General features: G+C 36.6%; 1 protein-coding gene across 20 annotated transcripts in view; it reads right to left on the bottom strand.

The window, feature by feature from the left end:
• Positions 1-196: 196 nt before the first annotated feature.
• Positions 197-13,697, bottom strand: part of PPIP5K1 (diphosphoinositol pentakisphosphate kinase 1) — a 44,325-nt gene continuing 30,824 nt past the window's right edge. For 2 of the 20 annotated variants that reach the window (XM_081292062.1, XM_081292063.1), the window contains 2 exons: positions 4,416-4,529; positions 197-2,081 (listed from right to left, as the gene is read on the bottom strand). In XM_081292062.1, coding sequence (XP_081148188.1) covers positions 1,243-2,081; positions 4,416-4,529 — 953 coding nt within the window. In that variant the 3' untranslated portion in view covers positions 197-1,242. The remainder of the gene's footprint in view (positions 2,082-4,415; positions 4,530-13,697) is intronic. The other 18 variants (XM_081292071.1, XM_081292064.1, XM_081292075.1 and 15 more) reach the window with 14 other exon arrangements.

The following is a 13,697-nucleotide window of genomic DNA, read 5'->3' as shown; positions in this document are numbered from 1 at the left end:
CTTTTGACTGATTCGGATTCAGTCACAGACACAGATTAACAGTCATATTCATTCTTAAATTCACAAAGTCATCACCACCACCATCACCATTTTCGTTCTTTCATATTTATTGAGCACTCATAATGTTCCGGCCCAACTCCAATGACTGCATTACCCCTCCTACCCACCCCCACTCCCATCCCCAGATCTTTGGGAAAAGCTTCATAATCACATCTGTTCTAAAGATACATGATATGAGGACAAACTTCTTGGGGACCCTGGAGTGTTTGGTCTTTGGCCAGTCTGTCCCTGGCAAACTACAGAAATAAATATATATATACATATATATATATATATATATATATATATATATATATATATATATAAATAAAATCTTTGCTCATGTCTGTACAATATTGATCTCTGTTAATTGCTTAAAATAGAACCTGATTCTCTACTACAGCATCTCCTAAGCCAAATAGCCCCACAACAAAAGGAGGCCCAGCTTCACAGATTGGCCAAAACTCCTCCAGAGCATTTTAAGTAGTTACTCTGAAGTTGCACAGCAATCTAATACCTATTTTTTCCTAAAATAATTGCCCAGAGGAGGAGAACTGGGGTACAGGGATCACTTGGAGATGATATGGAAATACCTATAAGCCCAGTCTGAAGAATAGTGGCCATGACAATGTTTGGGAAGGGAACTCTATTTTCCAGACATTTCAGATGACCATCCAGGGCCCACCTGAGATTAATAGAGTCCCCCTGAATGCACATCTAATCTAAGGTACCTTAAGAAGTTGTGAACCCCTGAATGCACATCTGGTCTAAGGTACCTTGAAAAAGTTTTGAATATTTCCCCAGAAAAGAAAAGACCCTGGAGTCCCCCATTTTGCATTTCCTGTCCACAGTGGTGTCTTCAGCAGTTAACAATCTGAGATTTCCTGGGATAATCAAGAGTAGGTTAGATAACGATAGACCAGCCTATCCCAAGGAAATCATATTCAAGTCTAATGGCTAAGTGAGAAGCCAGTGGCTGCTTTGAACATGAAACTAGCTCCTCCCCAAGCTCAGCCCTGGCACAGGCATGCTTCATGCCAAGAGGGCTGCATCCTCAGGCACCTCTGTTGTGAGCCAAGGCCTCACTCTGATCAGTGAGTTAGCCAACAAAACAAGTTTCTGACTCAAATAGCTGGTATAATGTGACACCAATAATGAGAAAATGATCAATTACATGTTGCTGGTGGAAGGAGTGAATGCTGGTCATGGGCTAGAGACTGGCTTTAGATCACTAGACAGACACTGCATTTGGGGAGCATCCTCTCTAGGCAGCTGATCAATCACCTCAGGGATCACCCAAGATTGCTGACTAACCTCCTCAGGAATCTCCTGGGCCTGCATATCAGTCTCCCCCGGGAGATCCTGAAGTGGCTTATCAACCTCAGGGATGTCTTGAGACAAAAGATTGATTGCAAAAGCCTCCTGGGCCAACTTGGCAACCTCCACAGAGAACTCCTGGCATGGCTGGCTGATCTCTTCAGGGATCTCTTGGATTGGGCTGCCAACTTCCTCAAGGGTTTCCTGGACCAGGCCGCCAACCCCTACAGAGACCCTATGGAGTGGGCTGCCAACCTCCACAGAAATCCCCCAACATGGCTGGCTCACATCATCATGGTTCTTGTGGCAAAGTTGGCAAACTTCCTTAGAGTCTTTCTGGCATAGTTCACTGGCCTTCTGGCATGGTGGGCATGTGTGGGTAAGAGTATCTTGGTTCTTCTGGCATGGCTGGCTGATATCAGGGATCACCTGGCATGGCTGGCTGACCTTCTCAACAACTTCCTGGCCTCTTGGCTGGCTGGTTCCCACAGGTGGCTCCTGTGGGGACTGGTGTAGTTCAGAAAGCTCTTGCTGCCCTTCAATGGGGAACTCTTGTAGTATTTCATTTCCATGCGTCTCCTGGAACAGCCCAAGGCCTTGACTTTCTTCCATCACATATGCATTTAGAGAGGTTTGATCACTGAAGCCAAAATGGGAGTTGCCATCCACTGCAGTAGGAGAGGAGGGACCAGCACTGGACACAGTACTGGAAGGGCCACTGCTGTCTACAAAGCAAAGTCAGGAGAACAAGTGAGACAAGCTAGAAGAGTAAGCTCTATCCTATGCATAGTTCAAATGCTAGAATGGATGGCCTGTGCTACTTGGGATCTGGGGAAAGAGGAACTGAATTCCAAATTCAATAGATACTAAATTTGCCCAGTTCAGGAATTGTCACCCTGGTCTAATGGTTACTATATGAATAGAACTAAGGTTCATCTAAGACTTCAGGAGAAAATAACGAGGGCTATTTCATCTGGTTCTTTCATAAATATACTCTCATCTCAACTCCAAATTCCCATGGCTCCTTATTCCCACTTTAGATGCATATGTACATGTTAGCCTAATGGTTCATAATTAGTTTTACATATCAAAATTGTGAAAAAAAATTTTAAAAACAAATTTCCAGTTTCTATCTCCAGAGATTCTAATTTAGTTTTGTATAAAGGCATGGGTGAGGGAAGCAGGGAGGATGAGGATAATATCATTTTGTTGAAACACTTCCAGTTGAATCTGATGTACATCTTTTGTTAAGAATCATTCTTTAAAGTATTCAATATATTTCTGAAGCACAGCACATCATTGTTTATATTCCAAGAGATACGTAAGCAAAAAAGAATGTAGAAAAAAATTGTAAATCAGAACCGTTGGAAAGAAATGGTTTACCCAAAGATGAAAGACTGCTGCAGAATCTTCAAATGGAAGAAGTTTTTAATTAGCCTTTCTGAGGGTCACTGGCCCCCTTGAGGCTCTAAGGAAGGTAATGAATTATATTTCAGGAAAATGGACGTATGCAAATATTCACATTCGTCTTTACATATGATTCCTGGAGTTCACAGTCTCTACTCTGAAACCCATCCCTGGAACCAAGGTTAAGATGCTCTAAGCCTTGGAATATGCAATTTTACAGGACTGCACATATCATATATACAGAAAGCATAAAAACTAATTTTCTAGATCCTGACAATATTATACATGAAGATCTTCAATCACACTATGGGATGATTCCAACCCCAATCTCTACTTCTTCTTTCACCTCTAATAGGAGACTACTAACCTATTTTCTTTTTGTAAATACTGTACTTATTGAGGGTATTTTATATATTAAAATGCCATGATAGATTCTGGAAAAAGGAGACCGGGATATAGCATAATCAAAGAGAAGCTGGGAAAGTTGGAAAACTTGAGTCTGCAAAGGCTCAATCAGGCATTGAATTTAAAATATGCTAGCTATTCCTCTTCTGTAAAGGAATAGAGAAGGAATGCTTCAAGTAGAAAAAAGGAGGAACATGATTTAGGGCCAGCAAGATATGCAACCTATTTATGGTACAGACAGACCACAAAGGAGAAGTTTAGCAATGAAAGTCTGATAGCAGGAAGAAAAAAAGAAAGGAGAAGAAAAGATGTAAGCTGAGTTTTCCCCAAGTATAGAAGTAGACTTTATAGCCAGCCAATAGTCTGATTTATTTTAGGCAAAACAAAAAGGGAGAAGGATAAGATTTCCCATACACTCACCAGGAGAGAGGTAAAAGGGGCAATGGCAAGGTGCATGTAGGGCAATCAAAAGATCATGAAGAATTATTGTTGTCAGCAAAGTTTCTTCCTCATACAGAGTATCAGAGGAAAGGCAAATTTTTATGTCTATTAAACCCCATTGCTGAAATATAAATCTACTTCAGGCCTATCCAAGTAAAATAATGTAAGGCATGTTTGGTTCCAGTTATTCCCCAGAGGCAGGATGATAAGGAAAGAATTTTTTTTTTTCCACTAGTGCTTCTGATGACCACTGGTATCTCCTCCTCCCTCCTATCACCCTAGTAACTCCTTGTGGCTCTGTTGTTCATGTTGTTACCAAGAGTAATTAGTGACAGGCTAGAGATAATAAAGACAAGCAAGGAAAAAGCAGCACCTTGACTTGAATTGAGAACAGACAACTTGAGAGAAGGGACATATAGAAATGAGTAGCAGATTGTAGTATTCTGCTCCCAAATTTTCTATGTATCTAGGTTGCCTCCTAGTTCTCTTTACTGAAGAAAGCTGTAGAGACACTAAAAGCGTATCTGAGTAGAACAGAGTCTCTATCCTTTTTTCCCCAAAGGGCCTCTGGGTCACTGTCTTTGAGGAGCCTATCCAACGAGATAGAGGGATCCTGGAGGACAGAGGTGAAGAAAGAGCACAAACAGATCCTCCCTCCATGTTGGAAAGAGCAGATACAACTGCATCCTGAATGATCATTCCTGGTCTTTCAACCTTCATCTTTCCTCTCATGCATCAGGTCCCTTATTCACCAATCCCTCCATCCCTCATGGTTTTGGTCCAGGCAGTTAGAAAGGTTTACTTACACCAAGGGGGCTTCTCAGAGCGCTGCCGAAGTTGCAGGGGAGGTGAATGAAGAGTACGGGGTGGGGAAAATGGGCTATCTGAGGCCTGGTTGCTGTGCATAGAGTCAAAGAGGGCTGCACAGGTGGAGGGGAGAGAGGGAAGAACAAAAGGCACATGAAGAATCCAAGAGCCAGAGGTTCTCAAAATTTAACTTACTATTCCTTGGACTGAGAATTAAAATATCCTAGGAACCCTTCACTTAAACCAGAATCATTTTTTAAAAAATCCTATATTATAAACTTTTCCAAATATATTTTTTAAAAGTAGTTGAAAGGCTAGCTCATTTAATACCCACTCATCTAGATTTAACACTTTAGTCATTTTTGCTTATTTTCCTTATTCTTTTGCTATTTCTTCATGTTAGTGTTCTTTAAATACATGATAGATATTACGAAACATTTTATATCTGAATATTTAAATATGAGTCTTTAAAACATAAGGAATTATTCATATGTAACCCAACACCATTAATAATGTGAACAAAAGTAAAAATAATTCCCCTAATGCCATCCAATGCCCAGTCCCTATTCAAATTTTCCCACATTTCCAAAATGTCTTTTCATAGCAGGAACATAGAAAACATGAATTATGCATTGATTTTCTTTTTTCCTTTAAAATCTCTATTTAAAATTTTTAAAATTTGGGCTGGGGTTGTAGCTCATGGTAGAATACTTGCCTCACATGTATGAGGCACTGGGTTCAATATCAAAATAAAGATATTGTGTCCATCTACAACTAAAAAAGTATTTTAAAAATTCTTTTTAATTTATTTTTTGTTTTTATTTTTTTGGTACTGAAGATTTAACCCAGGGGAATTTACCACTGAGCTATAACCCCAGTCCTTTTAATTTTTTGAGACAGGATCTTACTTAAGTTTCTGAGAGTCTCACTAAATTGCTGAGGCTGGCCTCAAACTTGCAATCCTCTACCTCAGCCTCCTGGGTCACTGGATTACAGGTGTGCACCATCATGCCCAGCTAAAATCTCTTTTAGTCTCAAATAGTTCAACTTTCCTTTATAACTTTTTGAAAAAAACAGGACAATTATATTGCAGAGTGTCACATCCTATGTCCTGAACTTACCTGATTACTTCCTCATAAAATCATTTAACTTATTTAATTAATCCTTGTATTTTCTATAAACTGGAAGTTAGACATAAAAGACCTACTTAGATGATTTAGGTTAAATACTTTTGTTAAGAACACATTAAGAACTCCCATTTTTACCCCGTATACAGATTGCTGTGTCACATCAGTTAAAATGGGAGTTCATAACCCACTTGAATCAATCTGTGAAATATGGTATATTAAGAACTATGTAATGTTTTGAACAACCAACAATAAAATAAAAAAAAATAAAAAGAAAGAAAAAAAAAAAGAAAAAAATAAGCATCAAAAAAAAAAAAAAGAACACATTAAGAGGGCTGGGGTTGTGGCTCAGCAGTAGAGTGCTGAGCTACAACTGTACAGTTTAGATAATTCCCTTCTTGTTTTCTATTTAGAATTTGCTTGTTGATCTATTCCTTGTTGATTTAGTTTTTTTTAATGTGTTTTCAGTTATACATGGGCACAATATCTTTATTTTGTTTATTTATTTTTATGTGGTGCTGAGGATTGAACCCAGGGCCTCACATGTGCAAGGCAAGCGCTCTGCCACTGAGCCACACTGACTTAGATTATATATTGTGAAAACATTTTTAGGTTCATAAGTCAAAGCTATATAAAGGCACATGTAGAACAGTTGTAATTCCTTCACGCCTTTCAGACTCATTCCCTGTTGTCACATCTAAAGGTAACCACTTTTATTAGTTGTTTTTTTTTTATACTTACAGCATTTTTTATAAATACATTTTTTCTTTATTCTTCTTTTTACTTACAAAATCAGTAGCATACTATTAACACTATTCTGTACCTTTATTTTTCACTTAAAATATATCTTGGCCATTAATTCATATCAGATAATATAGATTTTCCTCATTAGTTTGAACAGGTAAGTAGTATTCAATGGAGTGGATGGAACAATTTTTTCAACCACCCTTGTACTGAAGAACTTTGGGGTTGTTTCCAACATTCAACACTATAAATAATGCCATAATAAATAACTTCATATAAGTAATATTTCAACCTTGTACAAGACTAGTTTCAGAATAGATTTCAGTTAATTTCTAAAAGTAGATTATTAGATCAACTATATTTTTACAATTTTTACCTATATAAAGATTATATCAAGCTAGGATTATGACTCAGTGGTAGAGCATTTGCCTAGCATGTGTGAGGCACTGGATTCGATCCTCAACACCACATTAAAATAATAATAATAAAAAAGCTATTGTGTCCATCTGCAATTAAAAAAATCTTTAAAAAAGAAGATTATATCATTCTCAAGAGGCTGAGGCAGGAAGATTACATGTTGAGGGCAGCCTCAGCAACTAAGCAAGGTCCCATCTCAAAATTAAAAATAAAATAAAAAGGGCTGGGGATATAGCTCGGTGGGTAAAATAACCCTGGGTTCAATCCCCAATGTAAACAAACAAACAAACAAACAAACAAACAAAAAACAGATAATACACTATCATTTTATACTTCCACCAACAATGTGTGGAATTTCTTGTTTCACAAGATTTTCTAAGTGAGTATATATGGCATTTTTCCCAATTTGATGGGTGAGAAGTAATATCTCCATGTAGTTTAATTTGCACATTGCTTACGACCAAGGTTGAGCATAATTTTGCATGCACAAGGGTCATCTGCATTTCTTTCTGTTTATACTGTCCATTTTTTAAAATCACATTTTTGAGGGCTATTAATATACCTCAGTGGGAGAGCACTTGCCTAGCATATGCAAGGCCCTACGTTTGATCCCCAGACCACAGAAGGAAAAAAAGGAAAAAAGAAAAGAAAATCACATTTTTGTCTTTGCTTCTTAAAATATAAGAGTTCTTTGTATTTGAGATGATTAATCCTATACTATATAGGATTTGAATATGGTAATTTGAATACAGATAAATGTTTCCCAGAGGTCCATGGGTTAGTCTTGGTCCCTAGGGTGGTTCTACTGAGAGACATTGTGAATCTTTAGGAGATGGGGCCTAGTGGGAGTTCCTTAGATCACTGAGCAATATATCCTTGAATGGGATTATAGGTTCCTGGTCTCTTTTGTTTTCCCCTTTTTTGTTTGTTTGCTTCCTGGTTCATAAGGCAAGTGGTTGGCCTTGCCACATGTTTCCTGCCATTGCCACTTGGTACCCTCTCCCCAGAGGCCCAAAGCAATGGGTCTGCCTAATTTCAAACTGGAACCTTCAGAACTATGAACTACATAAACCTTTTCTTTTATAAGTTAATTACCTTAGGTACTTAGTTATAGGAATGAAAGACAGGATGATATAATATATAGAATTGCGAATATTTTTTCTTTGCTTATGATGTTGCTAGCAGTTTAAAAAATTAAAAATTTTTTTTAGTTGTAGAAGGACACTATGTATATATAAAACATTTATTTTTTTAGTTGTATTTGGACACAATACCTTTATTTTATTATTTAGATATTTTTATTAGTTGTTGATGGATCTTTATTTATTTATATGCGGTACTGAGAATTGAACCCAGTGCCTCACAACCCCAGCCCTTATTTATTTATTTTTATGTGGTGCTGAGGATTGAACCCAGGGCCTCGCACATGCTAGCAAGCACTCTACCGCTGAGCCACAACCCCAGCCCAATACCTATATTTTATTTATTTATTTTTAATGTGGTGCTGAGGATCGAACCTAGTGCCTCAAACATGCTAGGCAAGTGCTCTACCACTGAGCTACAACCCCAGCCCTTAAAATGTTTATATTACTTAATTTATCAGTATTTTCCTATTTCTTCCTAAATATGACTTTGAGTCATGAATTAGGCTTTCCTTCAGATTTAAGGAAATTTACTATCACCACCCTGCTTATTTATTTATTTATTTAGGTATCATAATGAACTCAGGGAGGCTTCATCACTGAACTACATCTCTAGGTCTTTAAAAAAAATTTTATTTTATTATTTTTAAAATTTTGAGACATGGTGTTGCTAAGTCACGTAGGCTCTGCCAAGGTTAGCATTAAACTTGTGATCCTCCTGCCTCAGCCACCTGAGTTGCTGGGATTACGGGCATATACCACCAGTCTAGCAGTTCCAGTATTTTTAAAAATTAATTAATTTATTTATTCTAATTAGGTATATATGACAACAGAATACATTTTGATTCATTGTACACAATTGCAGCACAATTTTTCATTTCTCTGGTTGTACACAATGTACAGTATCACCATATGTGCAGTCATACATGTACTTAGAGTAATGATGTCCATCTCATTCCACGATCTTTCAGTATTTTTTTTATTGAGGTAATTCACATAACACATAAGTTAACCATATTAAAGTGTATTTTTTTTTTTTTGCAGGGGGTACCAGGGGATTGAACTCAAGGGCACTCAACCACTGAGCCACATCCCCAGCTCTATTTTGTATTTTATTTAGAGACAGGATCTTGCTGAGTTGTTTAGCACCTCACTGTTGCTGAGGCTGGCTTTGAACTTGTGATCTTCCTGCCTCACTCAGCCTCCAGAGCTGCTGGGATTACAGGTCTGCCCCACTGCGCATGGCATTAAAGTGTACAATTATGTAGCATTTAATATATTGAGTGTTGTTCAATCATCTCTATTTAGTTCTAAAACATTTTCATTATCGCCAAAGAAAAATTCTGTATCCATCTTACCCCCAACTTTGGATTCCATCAATCTGCTTTCTGCCTCTATGGATTTTCTTATTCTGAGTATTCCAAATAAATGAACTCATACAATATGTGACTTTTTTGTTGTGTCTTGCAATTAAACTTAGGGTCTCTTTAACACTGTGCTACATCCCTAACTCTTCTTCTTCTTCTTCTTCTTTTTTTTTTAATATTTAAGCCTAGCCTCAAACTTGTGAGCCTCTTCAGTCTCCTGAAGAACAGTGATTACAGTAAAGTGCCAGCATGCCCAGATGAGTACTGCCTTTTTTTTTTTAATATTTATTTTTTAATGGTGGTTGGACACAATACCTTTACTTTATCTATTTATTTTTATGTGGTACTGAGGATCGAACCCAGGGCCTTGCTACGTGAGTGCTCTACCAATGAGCCACAACCCCAGCCCCAAGTACTGCCTTCTTAATAACATAATAAATAATGTCTTCGTCATGAACATGGGATCTTTATCCATTAATTTATTTAGGTTTTGTAGTTTTCATTGCACATACCTTTCAACTACCTTGTTAAGTTTTCCCCCAGATATCTTAATCTTTGGAAGCTATTATAAACACAATTTTTTTTCCTTTTTTTGAGCAGTGGAGATTGAATTCAGAGGAGCTTTACCACTAAACTATAACCCCAGCCTGTTTTATTTTTTATTTTGAGATAGAATCTTGCTTGCTTAGACCTTGCTAAATTGATGAGGCTGATCTCAAATCTGCCTCAACCTCCAAGTTACTGGAATTATAGGTGTGTACCACCATGCCCGGCCACAATTGTTTTCTTAATTTCCATTCTGGATTGTTCATTGCTGGTGTATAGAGACACAACTGACTTTTGTGAGCCAGTCTTAAACCCTGAACCTCTGCAGAATTTATTTATTAGATCTAGGGATCTTTTTTGAAGGTTTCTTTATGACTTTCTATATATAGGAAAACTGTGGATATAGAAAATTTTATTTCTTATTTTCCAATCTAGATGTCCGCTCCTTTCCATCTTTGGTTGCCCAGAACATCCAGTATTAATATTGAATAGCAATGGTAAAAGTAGGACTCTTTTTTCTTATTCCTGATCTTAGGGGGAAAGTTTTCAATCTTTCAACACTGAGCATGATTTATGTTATGGATGTTCATGAATGCACTTTACATGTTGAGGAAGTTCAAACTGTTCCTAGTTTGCTGAGAATTTTTGTCATGAAAAGGTATTGAATTTTGTCAAATATTTTTATGTGTCAACTGAGATGACAGTGTCCCGCACCTCATTCCATTAATGTTCATTGTCTGGTTTTCTTATGGCTAATCACCTTCTCCTGAGATAAATCTCACTTCCCCATGGCATATAATTCTTTTAATGTAGTGTTGCATTCACTTTGTTATATTTGGTTCAGGATTTCGCCCTCTATATTCATAAGGGGCATTCGTCTGTTGTTTTCTTTTTCCATGGTATCTATGGCTTGTGATATCAGGTTAATGATAACCTTACAGAATGAGTTAGAAAATGTTTCCTTCTTTTCTGTTTTTTTTTTTTTTTTTTTTGAAGAGCATGAGAAGGAGTGGGGTTAATTCTTCTTTAAATATTTGGGAGAATTTATCAGTAAAATAATCTGGTTCTGGATTTTTTTCCTTGTTGGAAGGTTTTTGTTACTCATTCAGTCTTTTCCCTTGTTATAAAAATGCTCAGATTTTCTATTTCTTCTTAAGTTGGTTTTGTAGTTTGCAAGTTTCTAGGAGTTTGTCCATTTTATCTAGGTTACCTAATTTAGGGGCACAAAATTGTTCACAGAACTCTCTTATCATCCTTTTAATTTCTGCAAGGGCAACAGGAATGTCCCCACTTTGACTCCTGATTTTATTTTTTTCCTTGTCAGCTTAAAAATGTTCTTACCTGCCAGGCCTTGTGGGGCATGCCTATAATCTCAGTGGCCCAGGAGGCTGAGAGGCAGGAGGATTGCAAGTTCAAAGCCAGCCTCAGCAAAAGAGAGGCACTAAACAACTCAGAGAGACCCTGTCTCTAAATAAAATTCAAAATAGGGCTGGGGATGTGGTTCAGTGGTCAAGTGCCCCTGAGTTCAATCCCTGGTACCTCCCCCTGCCCCAATAAAGTTCTTTTAGCTCCTGATTTTAGATATTTCAATATTCTTTCTCTTTTTCTTGGTCTACCTAAAGGTTTACCAATTTTGTTGATCTTTTCAAAGAACTAACTTTTGGTTTTTGTTGATTCTTCCTATTGTTTTTCTAGTCTTTATTTCCCTTACCCTCATTCTAACTTTTATTACTTCCTTCCCTTTGCTAGCTTTATGTTTAGTTTACTATTTTGCTAGTTCTATAAGGTACATATTAGGTGACTGACTAAATATCTCCCTTCATTTTTAGTGTAGGTGTATACAACTATAATTTTCTTTTTGAGCACTGATTTTGCTGCATCTCATAAATTCTGGTATTTATTTTCATTTTCATTCATCTCAAAGCATATTCTAATTCCCCTTGTGATTTTTTTTGATTCATTGTTTGTTTAAGAATATGTTGTTTATCATCCAGGGACAGTGGTGCACACCTGTAATTCCAGCAATTTAGGAGGTTGAGGTAGGAAGATTCCAAGTTTGAGGCTAGTCTTGGCAACTTTTTTTTTTAATATATTTATTATTTTTTTTAAAGAGAGAGTGTGAGAGAGAGAGGGAGAGAGAGATAGAATATTTTTTAATATTTTATTTTTTAGCTTTTGGCTGACACAACATCTTTGATTGTATGTGGTGCTGAGGATCGAACCCAGGCCGCACGCATGCCAGGCGAGCGTGCTACCGCTTGAGCCACATCTCCAGCCCTAGTCTTGGCAACTTAGCAAGACTTTGTCTCAAAATAAAAATTTAAAAAAGGGGGCTGGGGATATGGCTCAAGTAGTAGCCCACTCGCCTGGCATGCATGAGGCACTGGGTTCTATCCTCAATATCCACATGAAAATAAAATAAAGATATTGTGTCCACCTAAAGCTAAAAAATAAATATTTAAAAAAATTTTAAAAGGTTGGGGATATAGTTTAGTGGTAGAATAAATCTGCATTCAATTCCCAATACCACATACACCCAAAAAGAACATTTTGTTCAATTTCCATAGGTTTTGTGAATTTCCCAGTTTTTCTTTTGTTATTGATTTCTAACATTGTTCCAATGTAGATGAAGAACATATTTTATCTGGTTTCAATCTTTTAAATATTGAGACTTGTTTTGTGGCCTAACATATGATCTATCCTAGATAATATTCCATGTGCACTTGAAAAGAATCTATTGCTCTTGTTGGGTGGAATATTCTGTTTATCTATTATGTCTAGTAAGTTTTATAGGGTTGTTCAAATCCTTTTTCTTACTTATTTCCTGTGTAGATGTTCTGCCCATTATTAAAAATGGGGTATTGAAATCTCCAACTATTATTTTAGAATTCTCCCTTCAGTTTGATCAATGTTTGCTTTATATGTTTTGGGTGCTATTGTTTGGTATGCATTTTATAATTGTTATATCTTTTAACATATATCTTTTTAATATATAATGACCTTCTTTGTTTCTTGTAACTATTTTTTACTTAAAACCTATGTCTAATATTAGTAGGGTTACTCAAACTCTTTTTTTGGTTACTATTTTCATGAACTATCTTTTTCTGTCCTTTCAACTTATTTGTGTCTTTGGATCTAACATGAGTCTCTTGTAGACAGTATATAGTTGAGTCATGTTTTATTTTATTTTTTTTAAAGAGAGAGTGAGAGACAGAGAGAGAGAGAGAGAGAGAGAGAGAGAGAATTTTTAAATCTTTATTTTTTAGTTTTCGGCGGGCACAACATCTTTGTTTGTATGTGGTGCTGAGGATCGAACCCGGGCCGCACGCATGCCAGGCGAGCGCGCTACCACTTGAGCCACATCCCCAGCCCTTGAGTCATGTTTTAAAAACTCCATTCTGACACTCTGCCTCTTGATTGAAGAGTTTAATTCATTTATATTTAAAGCAATTATTGATAATTGCTTATTTCTGCAATTTTGATATTTCTGCATGTTACATACTTATTTTGTTCCTCGTTTCCTCATTTCCTCCATTACTGCCATCTTCTTATTTAATTGGTTTTATGTAGTATATCATTTTGATTCCCCTCTTTCTTCCTTTTTGGCATATATTTTAAGGTGTTTTATTAGTAGTAACCATGGAGATTACAATTAACATAGAAAATATAACAATGTAGTTTCAATTGATAGCAATTTAGCTTCAGTAACATACAAAACCTCTACTGCTATAAAGCTCCGTCTTCACCTTATGTTGTTTTTACCACAGATTACATCTGTGTGCAAGTGTGTGAATTAATATAGACATAGTGATTCTTTTAAACATTTGTATGTTAAATCATATATGTAATAAAAAAAGAGTTACAAAACAAAATATAATAATGCTGGTTTTTACATTTACCAATGTAGTAATTTTTGTTTTCTTGTGCTGGAAACTGAA

The sequence above is a fragment of the Spermophilus citellus genome (assembly GCF_964194105.1).
Source record: "Spermophilus citellus genome assembly, chromosome: 4".
In the NCBI taxonomy this organism is placed as follows: Eukaryota; Metazoa; Chordata; class Mammalia; order Rodentia; family Sciuridae; genus Spermophilus; species Spermophilus citellus.
Note: the sequence above shows the minus strand (reverse complement) of the source record. Positions and strands in the feature narration are given on the sequence as shown.